This window comes from Oncorhynchus mykiss, chromosome 14 (genome assembly GCF_057628025.1).
Source record: "Oncorhynchus mykiss isolate SJ-2025 chromosome 14, ASM5762802v1, whole genome shotgun sequence".
In the NCBI taxonomy this organism is placed as follows: domain Eukaryota; kingdom Metazoa; phylum Chordata; class Actinopteri; order Salmoniformes; family Salmonidae; genus Oncorhynchus; species Oncorhynchus mykiss.
This window is the reverse complement of record NC_143035.1, coordinates 1154685-1172220: the sequence shown is the minus strand read 5'-3', so window position 1 is coordinate 1172220 and position 17536 is coordinate 1154685. Positions and strand designations below refer to the sequence as shown.

The window sequence follows — 17536 nt, the reverse complement described above, 5'->3', positions numbered from 1 at the left end:
ACCCTGTTACATTCTTACATTGTTACACCCTGTTTTACCATAGCTACACTCTTACCCTGTTACGTTATTACTCTGGGTACACCCAGTTTAACCATAAGACCCTGCTACACCATTACCCTGTTAGATTATTACTCTGTTACAACCATGTCATATCCTGTTACATCCACAACCACACAAAACATGGCCTCATGTACAACTGAAGTGTTTTTTTGTTGTAATGGTTTTATTTTCTACTGTATGTATTCTCCATCAAGTTTTAATAGTGACATTTGACCAAGCTTCTCATAACTCCTCAAATCTCATCTTCTCTCCCCTCCAGATCCAAAGCCTCACCACATCCCTGTCCCCACAGCCATCTCTCCTAGCCTGCCCTGGCCTGTGATCATTGGCATCCCAGCCGGTGTGGTGTTCATCCTGGGTACTGTTCTGCTGTGGTTCTGCCAGTCCAAACACCATTGCTCCTCTGGAAGGGTAGTTACCACCCACGCCTCACAGCGCCCGCCCCCCCGGGTGTCAGCCTGCCCACCATCTAGCGGGGACAAAGACTGCCTGGGCTCTCTCACCTACGAAGAGTACATTACCCAGCAGCAGCAGCTCCTTCTGGCCCAGGGAGGCAACGGCCTGGAGGTCCCCAAAGTCTACCCAAAGATCTACACGGACATTCACACACACACACACTCACACGTGGATGGCAAAGTGCACCAACACCAGCACATTCACTACCAGTGTTAGTTGCCACTGTCTCAACAGGGATGCTCATATGTACAAAAGCACTAATTAATGCAGTGTTGGGTCGGCTCCCACCACCTACACCTTCGCCTCCTCCACGTGCCCAGTCCTGCCTTGATCCTACAGACCCAGACAAACAGTCTGAGCCCGGGTGCTTCACACAAACCCCCTGACTGCTACATACTGTTCTGTACTGAACAAAGCCTAGGGGAACATGGATCCAGTCAGGATAGAACCCTCCATGAGGTACAGAACAAGGGACATGGCAATGCCGTTCAGGAATCCCACATGTAATAATGTGAGTCCAAATGGAGTAACATTTCATACAGACATTTCACATTAAACTCCACTCTGCAGAGAAATAGAAACATTTGTTTCTCTAGTCTAGAACAATATGAGCAAACTCACAGTGGCTGAAATTAGTGAATGTATGCATTTAGCTATGTCTCATTTGAGAGTCTTTACTCTGTATGAAAATGGCAGCATTTCCTGCAACACCCCATCTCCTCTCCGGCCTGCTTTCATGTGCAGTGACTTTGGAAGGGGCTAAGAGGATCATGTACATTAGCTCTGGATTTTTGTCAGATGCACAACCTCAGCGAGTAACGAAAGGAGTAAGGTGCGAGTAAGAATCCTCATGTGCCATCCTGAGTACCTCAGAAGCAGGTCAACCAGCAGAGACAAAGCGTGATTGAGTAAACAAAGGTCGAATGTATTCTGTTTCTCAAAATGGTTATCGTCAAGGAAAAGGACCTGCAAGGCATTACAATATATATTTGTCTATTGTACGTGAATGGAAAATTATTTATCTGTAGTAGGAAATTGTATGAAATCCTTTAAAGAAGGTTTCTTTACTGGAGGTAAAGGTCCCTAAAGCGTGAAACACACAGAGAATCTTACTACCAATAGACTGCCGATAGGTACATGTTTCGTGCCGACCCGGTAGCGTTGTTTCTACTTGTAGAATTGCAATACTGTTCAGTGGGCAACGACTTGACTTTGAGCCAATCAGAGAGCATGAACCCCCACGTGGGGAACCCAACGAGTGACAACATAAAGGAAAAAAGAGGGCATTTTCTCTGTACATCCACGGTCATGAGCCAGTCACACTTCATAGGCTATGGACTGGTAGCTAGCTAAGTGCACAGACTAGAGGTCTTCACGGGTCCAAAATGTTCTGAAATGGACCTGGGGCTTTCGCACCCTGACCCGATATAAATACATTTTTATTTAGAGACCCGGACAGACGCGACGAGATCGAGACCCGTTCCGAACAGACCTGGTCGGAGCCAAACCTGGTTAGATCCGAGTAAGGGAAGCAGCAAAGTCATTTTTTTAAGCTACTTTATTAACCGGAGCTAATCAAGTGTGAGGGGAGAGAGAGGTGCCGCTCTAGAAGGTGGTGGAGCATGGAGGGAGAGACGGCAACCAACCAAGCCAACTCACGAGATAGTAGACTAATTGCTTCCATAGCTAGATTATTTATCATCAAATATGATACTTGTCTTGACTGCATCAAGCCGGGAAAAGCTAGCTAACTTTACCTAGCTAGGCTAATTGAGGCTGCGGGCGTGTGCTTTCTCATCCTACAGTTACAAATAACAACAACTCCACTCAGAATATTAAGTAGCAGCCTTCCCATTAGCTCTTGGTTGTTGTAGCCTATCCTTCTTCTTTAACTTTTAATTCCGGCATTTTTATTCCATCTTCCATTAGATATCTCCTAAATGTGCCACACACTTTTGGTTCTAGGACTGAATAGCCTATTGCCGCTTTGATGACTTAAGATTGGCCAACAACAACAAGCTACATGCGCAACGCTCCACTCTCGTGAAAAACAGCATAAATGATCAACATTTTCTCTCTCTCTCTACAGAGTCGCATTCGGATATGTACAGGCTCTTCCGGACAAGTCAGTTAAAATTACACATACCGGCGGCCTTTGACAATCATATCAGATCCGACCCAGACCCGTGACATTATTTAGAATTCTGGATCCGGACCCGCTCGGGTCTTGGGTATTCAGGTACAGGTGGATCATTGAAGACCTCTAGCACAGACGCATTGCACACAACACTGAATACTTCTTCCAATTTACTAACTACTGTAGCTAGTATTGACATTATAATTAAATCACAATGGATTCATTTACATGAAACAGCTGCCTGTGTTAGCTGTCGAGTTAGTGTAGTGTCCTATGTTGTGCTAGCTTGCGAATATGCTGACTTTAGCTAGCTAGCTAAACATTTGGCTATGGGCTAGCACAGGCACTATGGGATTATGGAGAGTGAATTAAATTGGTCTGACCCGGACCTCCTGGGCACCCAATCACAAAAGAGTCATTCAATTCTTGAATGCTCGTCCCTACTTACCACAGCCACAAAGTCATACAGGCCGCCTATTCTTACAATTTCTCAAATTAAAATGTGATATTAAACCTAATCCTAAATTTAACCATAAACACACTGTTAACCTTATGCCTAACCTTAAATTAAGGCCAAAAGCAAATGTTCGTTTAAATGAATTTTTACTATAGACAAGGTTGACTTTGTGGCTGTGGTAACAAACCCTTTTTAATTCTCAGGTGACAATCTTTCTTTTTGTCTCTTGTCCTTTGTATGTGTGTGTATAATGTGTGCATAACTCTGACCACTATATGAAAGTGTGTAATATGTATTTGACTGCTCATGTAATGGCACCCTTTTTAAACTTTGGGAAGGGAGACGGAAAGCTTGCCAAAAACCAAATAACAGTATGTCAAGATTGCTGCATTGTCTGTGAAAAGTGTCCTCACCCGAATTGTTCATTTGTTTTATCCCAGTGTTTATGTGTCAAAGCTAATGGACTGCCAGATTATTAATCCATGCACTTATTCCAAGTATGTTGATAGTGTTAAAGTTAAGCTATTGCCCTCAGCTTTCTTTTGAGGAATCTAGGACCATGGAATATCCCATGTCGAATTGACTTAAACATGTAAATCCTAAGTAATTGTCTAGACTAAGACAGTGTATTTAATTTATTTTCATAAGCAAGATATGTTTTTCTCCTACAATTGAGCATTATGTCATTTTTGTATCCCAAAAAAAGACCAACTCGGCAGTGGATTACATTTTGTCTTATAGTTACAGTGTAAGCTATATAGCAAATACGTAAGTGTAAAAAATATTTATATGTGCCGTTCAGATATATGGTAATCTTTGTATTGACAATCTTGTACAGTCTATTGTCTTTTAGGTTAAAAAAGATTTTTGTCACATGGAAACATTTTAATCATTTTATTATCACCATTAAAATGATAGTAAATCTTCACAATTTGTGTTTGATATTAAGTTGTTCAGTAAATAGTGCTGTGTACAATGTATTGTGAGAGTTCAGTGACCAGCCGGAGGAAGACGACACAACAGTACCCTCCTCAGGGGATTGGTAATCAGTGCAAAGCCAATTAGTGCACAGCTGGGCCCACTAATTGCTTTGTGTCTTCCTCTAAATAGGTGTGCCAGGAGAGGAGCTGGGGGAGGATTGGGAGTAGAGACCTGTGAGAACGTCGGTTTTTCCTACCTCAGAGACAGCTTCTGTGACTGGGCACCTTGTCTCTCGGTTAACCTAGGCAGGCTTTAGGTAGAGAGAAGCGTGCCTCCTGTTATGTGTAAGACAGGAGTAGCTGTTTGTTGTTTTTCTTTCCCTTTTTGGCCACAGCCTTTTGGTCAACGGCTTAGTTTATGTTTATTTGTTTTGTTACTCTGGTGTTTCAGTGTTGGACGTTCCCTGAGTTATTTTGGCCGGAAAAAGAAGACCCGTTTAGGAAACGTTACAAAAGAAAAGGAGTCACAACCACTGCCTCTGGTCTGTTCATTTCATGCCTCCCGCCTGTGTTAGGATGCTTTGGACAAGCTGAGCCATTCACAACTGGTGGAGAATGCAGATACTTTCAGGCAAGACCACAACCTTTCCCCTTTCCCGGTGGCTGTGGTTTATAATGTTTGTATTTATTATCGGAAGCCCACTACACCCGCTGATAGGCATGAGTGAATAATTTCTGCATCAGCTAACGGCCTGCACTTTCGCCCAACAGGAGATCCTAGACCTTCTCCAGGCCGAAATAGTAGACCGCCCGTCTCCCAGGGACTGTGGGATGCCCAATGTCAATGTGCTGATTCCATGTCTGTTGGAGGACGACGATGTGGAGGCCTACCTTCTGGCCTTCGAACGAATGGCGCAGAGATAGATGGCCTCAGGACGAATGGGCGGGCCGCCTGGCTCCCCTGCTCACAGGCAATGCCCCAGGCGTACTATGACATTGTGAGGAAGGGGCTGCCGTGGATTATTCATGTCTGAAGGCGGAGATTCAGTCCCGCTATCAGCTGAACCCCAGAGACCGGGCCCAGAGGTTAGCAGGATAGTCGACAAGGCCAGGCCAGCACCGAGCCCCATAGTCAAGACTTTTGGTAAGGTCATGCCTCAGGGCCCTATACAGTGTTTCAAGTGCACCACATATGGTCATATGGCTATGCCCACTGAATCATCAGCCACCCCCCATGACCAGGTGGAATGTCCCGCACCACATGTATGTTGGCATGTGGAGCTGGCCCCGGCTCGGTGTGTGCCAGTGTGCGTAAGAGGGAGGACTGGGAGGCCTTCCTGGATTCGGGAAGCATGGTGTCTCTGGTACGGGAGGTCCTGGCCAACACGCCCCGTCTCGAGGCGGAAACTGCCATAGCCTGCATCCACGGGGACACCAAATGCTACCCCACAGTCCGAGTCAGCTTCCATTACCCCTGCCGGGAAGACTCCCCTTATCGTATGACGGTACCGGTGCTACTGGGGAGGGACTGCCCCCTGTTCAAGCTTATGTGGAGGAAGGAGGGGTGAGGGAGTGGCCCCGATAGATCACGCAGACAGACACAACTCTAATCGCCAAGCACTGGCTCACTCAGAGCTCACCCAGAGATGCCCTCGATGGCGCCCACCGCAGGGGAAGTGATGAGATGAAGCTAAGGAGGCGTAGCAGGGCAACCGGGATTCCTCGTCAGACCAGGGGGAGGAAGGAGATGACTGGCTGAGGCACTTGTTCCAGGAGACCGCGGAGGAAGACACCTGGAGGGGATCGAGAGCGACCCGGCGGAGCCGGTTCTAACCAGACTACCGTCCGAGGTCAAGTCGACGAGCTCCAGAGGGAACAGTTACGCCAGGTGTTTCAGGAGTTAGAGGGAGAGCACCTAGAGGGGGTTTGGCATAAGTCATCCAACCAGGAGCGCCCCCTCCCTCGCCTCAAAAGCAGAACTTCACCCTGTCGGAAGAGCTAATGGGCCAACACCGTGACCCCGACCTTCACATGGTGATGCGGTAGGTGAAGAGGATAGATGGGGGGAGTATTGGCTCGGAAGGTGAGGTAACCACTCCTTATTACGCCATCAAGCGGGGTCTCTTGTACTGGGTGGCCAAATGAAGAGGGGTAGAACAGGAACGTAGAGGGGACACCTCAGGGAGAAAACCACCGAACGGTTGCTGGGGTGTTTCTATTGGCTGAGGATTATCTAAGATGTCGCTACGTATTGCAAACCTTGTGACACTTGCCAACGCACTGCTGCCAAGCGAACATACCATAACCCTCTTATCCCTCTCCCAATTATTAAGACCCCGTTTGAGCACATAGCCATAAACCTGGGGCAACCCCTTCCGCATTCTGCTTGCGGACATGAGTATATCTTGGTGGTGGTGGACTATGCAACTAAGTTCCCAGAAGCTATTCCCCTGAGGTTAATGGCAACGAAAACCATAGCAAAGGAACTGTATCTAATGTTCTCCCGAGTGAGCCTCCCGGCCACCATTCTGACCAATCAGGGCACGCCATTCATATCCAGACTGATGAAGGATCTGTGTCAAACAAATAAGGACCGGTGTGTACCACCCTGAGAAGGACAGGCTTTGTGAACGGCTGAATAAAACCATAACAAGCGTGCTATGCCGGGTGGTGAACATGGACAGGAAGACATGGGATATGTTGTTGCCCCACCTCATGTTTGCGCTCCCGGTGGTCTCCCAGGCATCCATGGGCCTCTCGCCTTTTGAGCTGCTCTTTGGAGTTCCCCAGGCTGAGGGACAGGAAGAATTTGGATATGTTGTTGCCCCACCTCATTATCACGCTCCAGGAGTTCTCCAGGCTTCCACAGGCTTCTCGCCTTTCAAGCTGCTCTATGGGCGGCCCTGTCGCGGCATCCTTGACTTATCCAAGGAGGCCTGGGAGAATCAACCCTGCCTGTACCATTGCCTCATCGAACACGTCACCTTCGTGAAGGACCGAATGGCAGCGAAATTGTTGGTGGTGAGGGAACACATGGCCAAAGCAGAGGAAACTCAAGCCCCGGCGTACAATAGAACGGCCCAGCCCAGACAGTTCTGCCCAGGAGATAAACTCCTCCTCATCCCACGCCGGAACACAGGCTTCTGGCTCAGTGGCAGGGCCCATATGTGGTGACAGAGCAAGTGTCCCTGGTCAACTACAGGGTGAGTCAGCCCGGACAATGGCGCAGATATACCACATCAACCTGTTGAAAACCTATGTGGATGAGAGGCACAGGTGCTTATGGGACTTCAGACGGAGAGGAACGTCCTCCAGAAAAGGTGCCTTTTGGCACCACTCTTACGGCTCAGCAGACGCGAGATCTTGAAAAGGCTGTCCACCATAACCAAAGGGTCTTGGTTAACCCCCTTGCTCTGCCATCGCATAGTCACTGAGCCAAGGAAGGTCCATCTCCAACCCTACAGGGTACCAGAGGCATGCCGGGAGATGGTACGGAAAGAGAGGAGGGAGATTTGAAGATGAGTGTCATCGAGCCGTCCACCAGCAAATGGTCCAGCCATATCGAGCTGGTGCCAAAACCCGATGGGTCTATTCGCTTCTGCAATGATTTCAGAGCCCTCAACACCATCTTCAGGTTCGACGCCTACCCCATCCTGAAGGTCAATGAGCTGATCGAGCGGCTTGGGAAGCCAGCTGTATGTCGACCCTCGACCTCAAAAAGGGGTACTGGCAGGTGCCTCTGGGCCCCGAAGACCGCCACAAAACCGCCTTTGCCAGCCCGGATGGACTATTTCAGTACGTTCGCCTCCCCTTCGGCTTGCACGGAGCGACTGCCACCTTCCAGAGGCGTATGGACACACGGTTACATCCTCACCAGGCCTTTGCCACCGCCTACATTGACGACGTGGTAATACACAGTCAGGACTGGGAGGACCACCTCCGCAAGCTGCACTCTGTGCTGGCCAGCTTGGAGGTGTCCAGCCTGACAGCCAACTCAAAACATGTACACATGGGACTGAACGAGGCTGGATACCTTGGCTACACCATCGGAAGTGGCCTGATCAAACCTCAGTGCAACAGGTTACTACAGGCGGTTCATCCCAAGTCACCATTGCCACCCCACTGACCAACATGACTAAGAAGAGGATCCCCGGTGAGGGTGGTATGGACATCAGAAGCCGAGGGGGCGTTCCTCCACCTCAAAGACATGCTGTGCTCGGAGCTGGTGATGAGAGCCACAGATTTCCAGCAGCCCTTCACTGTCCACACCGATGCACCAGCTTGGGGGCTGTTCTGTCCCAAGGGGACGGGTGGAGGAACATCCCGTCCTATACATAAGCCGCAAGCTGTCCCGACAGGGAGCGGAAGTATGCGACCATAGAGAGGGAGGCACTGGCAATTAAGTGGGCACTGGAATACCTGAGGTACTATCTCCTGGGGTGGCGATTCCGGCTGGTCACGGATCATGCGCCCCTCCAGTGGATGGTGGTCAAACAAGACACGAACAGCCGAATAACAAGATGGTTCCTGTCGCTTCAACCCTTTAATTTCCAGGTGGTTCACCGATCGGGGAGAGCCCACAGCAATGCAGATGCGCTATCCCATCGAGACCCGGAAGTCTCGTCTGCAGAAAGACGACACGACAGCACCCTCCTCAGGGGATAGATACTCAGTGTAAAGCCAATTAGTCCACAGCTGGGCCCATTAATTGCTTTGTGTCTTCCTCTATGGCAAGAAAAAGTATGTGAACCCTTTGGAATTACCTGGATTTCTGCATAAATTCATCAAATTTGATATGAACTTCATCTAAGTCAAAACAATAGACAAACATAGTGTGCTAATAACACACAAATGATTGTATTTTTCTTGTCTATATAGAAAAAAGGTACAGCACACCAACATCAAAATCTCATCTCAACTGTGAAATATGGTGAAGGGAGCATCATGGTTTGGGGCTGCTTTGCTATCTCAGGGCCTGGACCGCTTGCTATCATTGACGGGAAAATGAATTCCCAAGTTTATCAAGACATTTTACAGGAAAATGTTAGGCTATCTGTCCGCCAATTGAAGCTCAACAGAGGTTGGGTGATGCAAAAGGACAATGACCCAAAACACATAATTCATCAACAACAGAATGGCTTCAACAAAAGAAAATACGCCTTCTGGAGTGGCCCAGTCAGAGTCCAGACCTCAACCCAATTGAGATGCTGTGTCATGACCTCAAGAGAGCAGTTCACACCAGAAATCCCAAGAATATTGCTGAACTGAAACAGTTTTGTAAAGAGGAATGGTCCACAATTCCTCCTAACCGTTGTGCAGGTCTGATCCGCACCTTCAGAAAACGTTTGATTGAGGTTATTGCTGCCAAAGCAGGGTCAACCAGTTATTAAATCCAAGGGTTCACATACTTTCCCACCCTGCACTGTGAATGTTTACACAGTGTGTTCAAAAAAGACATGAAACCGTATAATTGCTTGTGTGTTATTCATTTAAGCAGACTGTTTGTCTATTGTTGTGACCTAGATGAAAATCAGATCAAATGTTATGACCAATTTATGCAGAAATGCAGGTATTTCCAAAGGGTTCACATACTTTTTCTTGCCACTGTAGGTGTGCCAGGAGAGGAGCTGGGGGAGGTTTGGGAGTAGAGATGAAGACGTTGGTTTTTCCTACCTCAGAGAAAGCTTCTGTGACTGGGCACCTTGTCTCTCTGTTAACCTAGGCAGGCTTTAGGTAGAGAGAAGCGTTCTTCCTGTAACAGTTATGTGTAGACGATAGTCTAAGACAGGAGTAGGCGTTTGTTGTTTTGCTTTCCCTTTTTGGCCACAACCTTTTGGTCAACGGCTTAGTTTGTTTATTTATTTTGTTATAAAATCCAATAAAATGCTAATGAATTACTTAAACTCATACAATGTGATTATCTGGATTTTTGTTTTAGATTCCGTCTCTCACAGTTGAAGTGTACCTATGATAAAAAATTACAGACCTCTACATGCTTTGTAAGTAGGAAAACCTGCAAAATCAGCAGTGTATCAAATACTTGTTCTCCCCACTGTACATGTGATAAGCAGATGTTAGTGTGGGTGTAGCGAAATGCTTGTGCTTCTAGCTCCGTCAGTGCAGTAATATCTAACAAGTAATATCTAACAAATTACACCACATATACCCAATACACACAAATCTAAGTAGGGATGAATTAAGACTATATACATATGGACGAGCGATGTCAGAACGGAACGGACAAAGATACAGTAGAATTGTTACGGTGCGTGAATGAGGACCCAAAAGCGAATTAACGTAAACAGAACTTCTTTAATAACAAAACATAGGTAGGCTCAGATGGACCGGCAGATTCCGACAGGACAGGACAAGGTTGCAGCAAACATGACGATAGTCTGGTTCAGGCATGAAAAACACAAACAAGAATCCGACAAAGACAGGAACAAAAACAGAGAGAGATATAGAGGACTAATCAGAGGGACAAAGGGAACAGGTGGGAAAAGGGGTGACGAGGTAGTTAGGAGGAGACAAGGAACAGCTGGGGGAAAGAGGGGGAGAAAAGGTAACCTAATAACGACCAGCAGAGGGAGACAGGGTGAAGGGAAAGGACAGAAACAAGACACAACATGACAATACATGACAAGAATAGTATAGAAAACAATATATACAGTGCCTTGCGAAAGTATTCGGCCCCCTTGAACTTTGCGACCTTTTGCCACATTTCAGGCTTCAAACATAAAGATATAAAACTGTATTTTTTTGTGAAGAATCAACAACAAGTGGGACACAATCATGAAGTGGAACGACATTTATTGGATATTTCAAACTTTTTTAACAAATCAAAAATTGAAAAATTGGGCGTGCAAAATTATTCAGCCCCCTTAAGTTAATACTTTGTAGCGCCACCTTTTGCTGCGATTACAGCTGTAAGTCGCTTGGGGTATGTCTCTATCAGTTTTGCACACCGAGAGACTGACATTTTTTCCCATTCCTCTTTGCAAAACAGCTCGAGCTCAGTGAGGTTGGATGGAGAGCATTTGTGAACCGCAGTTTTCAGTTCTTTCCACAGATTCTCGATTGGATTCAGGTCTGGACTTTGACTTGGCCATTCTAACACCTGGATATGTTTATTTTTTAACCATTCCATTGTAAACTTTAAACTTCTTCACAACAGTATCTCGGACCTGCCTGGTGTGTTCCTTGTTCTTCATGATGCTCTCTGCGCTTTTAACGGACCTCTGAGACTATCACAGTGCAGGTGCATTTATACGGAGACTTGATTACACACAGGTGGATTGTATTTATCATCATTAGTCATTTAGGTCAACATTGGATCATTCAGAGATCCTCACTGAACTTCTGGAGAGAGTTTGCTGCACTGAAAGTAAAGCGGCTGAATAATTTTGCATGCCCAATTTTTCAGTTTTTGATTTGTTAAAAAAGTTTGAAATATCCAATAAATGTCGTTCCACTTCATGATTGTGTCCCACTTGTTGTTGATTCTTCACAAAAAAATATAGTTTTATATCTTTATGTTTGAAGCCTGAAATGTGGCAAAAGGTTGCAAAGTTCAAGGGGGCCGAATACTTTCGCAAGGCACTGTACATATGAGATGAGTAATGCAAGATATTAGGTGAATGAGATACCGTAGAATAGTATAGAAAACTGTATATACATATGAGATGAGTAATGCCAGATATGTAAACATTATTAAAGTGACTAGTGTTCCATTCCTTAAAGTGGCCAGTGATTTCTAGTCTATGCCTATAGGAAGCAGCCTCTAATGTGCTCGTGATGGCTGTTTAACAGTCTGATGGCCTTGAGATAGAAGCTGTTTTTCCATCTCTTGGGCCCAGTTTTGATGCACCTGTACTGACCTCACCTTCTGGATGATAGCTGGGTGAACAGGCAGTGGCTCAGGTGGTTGTTGTCCTTGATGATATTTTGGCCTTCCTGTGACATCCAGTGCTGTAGGTGTCCTGGAGGGTGGGTAGATTGCCCCCAGTAATACCACCCTCTGGAGAGCCTTGCGGTTGTGGGCGGTGCAGTTGCCGTACCAGGTGGTTATACAGTCTGACAGGATGCTTTCAATTGTGCATCTGTAAAGGTTTGTGAAGGTTTTAGGTGACAAGCCTAATTTCTTTAGCCTCCTGAGGTTGAAGAGGCTCTGTTGAGCCTTCTTCACCACACTGTCTGTGTGGGTGGTCCATTTCAGTTTGTCAGTGATGTGTACGCCAAGGAACTTGAAACTTTCCACCCCGTCGATGTAGGTAGGGGGTGCACCCTCTGCTGTTTCCTGAAGTCCACAATCATCTCCTTTGTTTTGTTGACGTTGAGTGAGAGGTTGTTATCCAGGCACCACACTCCCAGGGCCCTCACCTCCTCCCTGTAGGCTGTCCTGTCATCGTTGGTAATCAAGCCTACTACTGTTGTGTCGTGTGCAAACTTGATGATTGAGTTGGAGGTGTGCTTGGCCACGCAGTCATGGGTGAACAGGGAGAACAGGAGGGGGCTGAGCACGCACCCTTGTGGGGCCCTAGTGTTGAGGATCAGTGTAGTGGAGGTGATGTTTTCTACCTTCACCACCTGGGGGTGGCCCGTCAGGAAGTCTAGGACCCAGTTGCTCAGTGCGGGGTTCAGACCCAGGGCTTCGAGCTTAATGATGAGTTTGGAGGATAGTATGGTGTTTAATGCTGAGCTATAGTCAATAAACAGCATTCTTAAAAAGATATTCCTCTTGTCCAGATGGGATAGGACAGTGTGCAGTGCGATGGCGATTGCATTGTCTGTGGATCTAGTCTCTCAAAGCACGTCCTGATGACAGAAGTGATTGCTACGGGGTTATAGTCATTAAGTTCAGTTACCTTTACCTTCTTGGCTACAGGATCAATGGTGGCCATCTTGAAGCATGTGGGGACAGCAGACTGAGAAAGGAAGAGATTGAATATGCCCATAAACACCAGTCAGCCAGCTGGTCTGCGCATGCTCTGAGGACGTGGCTAGGATTGCCGTCTGGGCCGGCAGCCTTGCGAGGGTTCACACGTTTAAATGTTTTACTCATGTCGGCCACGGAGAAGGAGAGCCCACAGTCCTTAGTAGCAGGCCTCGTCGGTGGCACTGTGTTATCTTCAAGCGTGCCTGTCTCATGTCTGAGCCGTTGAATTGCGACTCCACTTTATCTCTATACTAATGTTTAGCTTGTTTAACTTCTTCGATATAGGGGGCGCTCTTTTAATGTTTGGATGAAAAAGAAAAACGTTTCTTAGCCAAACGTGATGAACAAAACGGAGCGATTTCTCCTATACAAATAATATTTTGGGAAAAAATGAACATTTGCTATCTAACTGAGAGTCTCCTCATTGAAAACATCTGAAGTTCTTCAAAGGTAAATGATTTTATTTGAATGCTTTTCTTGTTTTTGTGAAAATGTTGCCTGCTGAATGCTAGGCTTAATGCTATGCTAGCTATCAATACTCTTACACAAATGCGTGTGTAGCTATGGTTGAAAAGCATATTTTGAAAATCTGAGATGACAGTGTTGTTAACAAAAGGCTAAGCTTGTGAGTGAATATATTTATTTCATTTCATTTGCGATTTTCATAAATAGTTAACGTTGCGTTATGGTAATGAGCTTGAGGCTATGATTACGCTCCTGGATACGGGATTGCTCGACGCAAGAAGTTAATTGCCTTGCGGAGTGAATAACTACACTGTTTATGTTTCGCCATATTACCTGTCACCTTGCCATGGTTAAATGCGGTGGTTCGCTCTTTCAGTTTCGCGCGAATGCTACCATCTATCCACGGTTTCTGGTTAGGGTAGGTTTTAATAGTCACAGTGGGTACTACATCTCCTATACACTTCTTTCTAAACTCAGTCCCCGTATCCGCGTATGCATCTAGATTATTTTCGCAAGCTACCCGGAACATATCCCAGCCCACATGATCAAAACAATCCTGAAGTGTGGATTCCGATTGGTCAGACCAGCATTGAATAGTACGAAGCACGGGTACTTCCTGTTTGAGTTTCTGCCTATAGGACGGGAGCAGTCAGATTTGCCGAAAGGAGGGTGGGGGAGGGCCTGGTAAGCATTCCGGAAGTTTGAATAGCAAATGTCGAGAGTCTTAGTAGCGCGAGTAGGACAGTATGTTATGTTGATAGAACTTCGGCAGCCTAGTCCTCAGATTTGCTTTGTTAAAACCCCAGCTACAATAAATGCAGCCTCAGGATATGTGGTTTCCAGTTTGCATAAAGTCCATTGAAGTTATTTGAGGGCCATCGAGGTTTTGGCTTGAGGTGAGATGTAAACGGCTGTGGCGATGACGGAGGAGAATTCTCTTGGGAGATAATATGGTCGGCATTTAATTGTGAGGTATTCTAGGTAGCGTGAACAAAAGGACTTGAGTTCCTGTATATTCCTATAATTACACCATCAGTCGTTAATCATGAAACACACCCCTCCCCCCTTCTGCTTCCCGGAGAGATATTTATTCCTGTCTGCGCAATGTGCTGAGAATCCTGCTGGCTTTACCGTCTCTGACAGAATATCCAGAGAGAGCCATGTTTCCGTGAAACAAAGTACATTACAGGCCTCGATGTCTCTCTGGAAAGAAATCCTTGCTCTAAGCTCATCAACGTTGTTTCCCAAAGACTGAACATTAGCAAGCAATATACTTGGAAGTGGTGGGTGGTGTACGTGCCTCTTAAGTCGAACCAGCGGCCCGCCTCGAGTGCCTCTACTCTGCCGGTGATGTTTTGGATTGGCCTCTGGAATAAGTTAAATTGCTCTGGGGAGAGTGACCAAAGGATCTGCTCCAGGGAAGTCGTATTCCTGGTTGTAATGCTGGTAGTTCTGGTGAGTTACCGCCGCTCTAATATCCAATAGTTCTTCCCAGGTGTCTGTAATGACACAAAACATTTCCAGAGCTTATAATGTAAAAAATAGTACTTAAAAAACGAAATACTGCAAAGTTTCCTAAGACCTATTCAAACACTATTTTTTCCAAACGTTTGCTGAGCACTTGTAACAGGCTGATTGGTCGGCTGTTTGAACCATTAAAGGGTGCTCTGCTATTCCTGGGTAGCAGAATGACCTTTGCCTCCTTCCGTGTCTGAGGGCATACACCATCTTCTAGGCTTTGAATTGAAGATGTGGCAAACAGGAGTCACAATGTATTCTGTTACCAACCTCAGCAATTCAGGTTGTCAGTACCAGGTGGTATGTCCTTATTTTACAACACTTTTTTCACCTCTTCCATGAGGGAAATGTCACAGAGCCATAGAAATTAGGGGACAAAACACATTAAGAGATTAGAAACAAACCGGTGGAAAGAGTTCTGACATATCCTACTAAAGTAGAAGGACTGTTACTTCAATTACATTTCACTCAAGTAGAAGTAAAATGGCTGGTGTAAAAAAAACGATAGATAATTTAAAAAGTACTTGGGTTAAAAGTAATTGATTTTCTTTTAAAATAAAAAGATTGACCTTGATAATTAGCTAATTTCGCTAAGGTTACTTGAACGTTGTTAGACATGATCTTCTCCATGCATTACATCGAAAAAGGAAGAGAGGAAATTAATGTACAGTAGGAACTAAGTTCATTTATTTTATGAGTTGCAACAAGGCACATCTGTATGTAGAAAACATTAAGGATATATATAAGAATGTACTATTAACATTTGAAAATAAATTAAACATTCAAAGCAATTAAAATCAGGGGTGGAAAGATTACTGAGTACTACTCAAGTACGCCCACACTAGTAGAAATCCACTTTTTTCAAGCTGAAAGATGATGGCCAAAGCTTACCCATGATGTTGCTTCCTTAAATGGACCCGCAAAACACCAGTCTCAACGTCAACAGTGAAGAGGCGACTCCGGGATGCTGGCCTTCTAAGCAGAGGTGCAAAGAAAAAGCCATATCCCAGACTGGCCAATAAAAATAAAATATTAAGATAGGCAAAAGAACAGACACTGGACAGAGGAAATTTGCCTAAAAGGCCAGCATCCTGGAGTCGCCTCTTCACTGTTGATGTTGAGACTCGTGTTTTGCGGGTACTATTTAATGAATCTGCCAGTTGAGGACTTGTGAGGCGTCTGCTTCTCAAACTAGACACTAATGTACTTGTCCTCTTGCTCAGTTGTGCTCCGGGGCCTCCCACTCCTCTTTCTATTCTGGTTAGAGACAGTTTGCTCTGTTCTGTGAAGGGAGTAGTACACAGTGTTGTACGAGATCTTCATTTTTCAGAACAAGAATAGACTGACGACTTTCAGAAGAAAGTGCTTTGTTTCTGTCCATTTTGAGCCTGTAATTGAACCCACAAATGCTGATGCTCCAGATACTCAACTAGTCTAAAGAAGGCCAGTTTTATTGCTTCTTTAATCAGGACAACAGTTTTCAGCTGTGCTAATATAATTGCCAAAGAATTTTCTAATGGTCAATTAGCCTTTTAAAATGATGAACTTGGATTAGCTAACACAACTTGACATTGCAACATAGGAGTGAGGGTTGCTGATAATGGGCCTCTGTACGCCTACGTAAGTAATTTACGACATTAACAATGTCTACACTGTATTTCTGATCAATTTGATGTTATTTTAATGGACAGTTTTGTTGTTTTTCTTACAAAAACAAGGACATTTCTAAGTGACCCCAAACTTTTGAATGGTAGTGTCTATACAGTACCAATCATAAATTTGGACACACCTACTCATTCCATGGTTTTTCTTTATTTTTACTATTTTCGATGTTGTAGAATAATAGTGTAGACATCAAAACTATGAAATAACACACATGGAATCATGTAGTAACCAAAAAAGTGTTCAAAAAAATCCAAATAGATTTTATATTTGAGATTCTTCAAAGTAGCCACTCTTTGCCTTGAAGCAGCTTCAGAAACAGCCATAGAGCCAGCTGGCTAATCTTTTGAATAAGAAAAAAAGCAGCAACAACATAACATTAGCTAACTAGATAAGGTTAGCAAGATAGCTAGCTAGCTAGGTAAGGTTATGCTCGCTATACTGGCAGCTGTCAGTGCCCTATTTGTTTATGTTTATCAACTCCATGCGGAAATCCCCACACCCAATTTGTGAATATGTATAAGTAGCCTTCGTCACTCTTCGGAGGTGGAACCTAAACGTGTATTTCCTCTCTAGTACATGAAATTACGTTGTAATAGTGCCGGCAACTTCCTCTTGGGGGACCTTTAAATACTGTCATTTTAAATATTTTTTCCTCAAGTAGAAGTACAATTACTGACTTTGAAAAATACTCTTAAAAGCTACTCAATTACAGGAACAAGAGCAGTTCTAATTCGTTACTTCAAACTTCTGAAAATAAATAAGTATTTTCAAAATTTTCTAAACAAAATGTAAACATGGAAACAGAGATCATTGAAAACTTGAATGTACTATTTAAAATGCATTTTTGCTGTTAAAAGATGGGGTAGTCAGAGCAACTGGTAATCTAGCTGTCTGTCAGTATTTTTGTTCTAGATGATAGATGA

At 45.0% G+C, this 17536-nt stretch overlaps 1 protein-coding gene across 1 annotated transcript in view; it reads left to right on the top strand.

Annotated features, from left to right (window-relative positions):
- LOC110488539 (fibroblast growth factor receptor-like 1) overlaps positions 1–4038 on the top strand; it is a 67308-nt gene extending 63270 nt beyond the window's left edge. Inside the window, exon 8 of the mRNA XM_021560769.3 lies at positions 320–4038. Coding sequence (XP_021416444.1) covers positions 320–732 — 413 coding nt within the window. The 3' untranslated portion in view covers positions 733–4038. The remainder of the gene's footprint in view (positions 1–319) is intronic.
- Positions 4039–17536: the final 13498 nt, after the last annotated feature.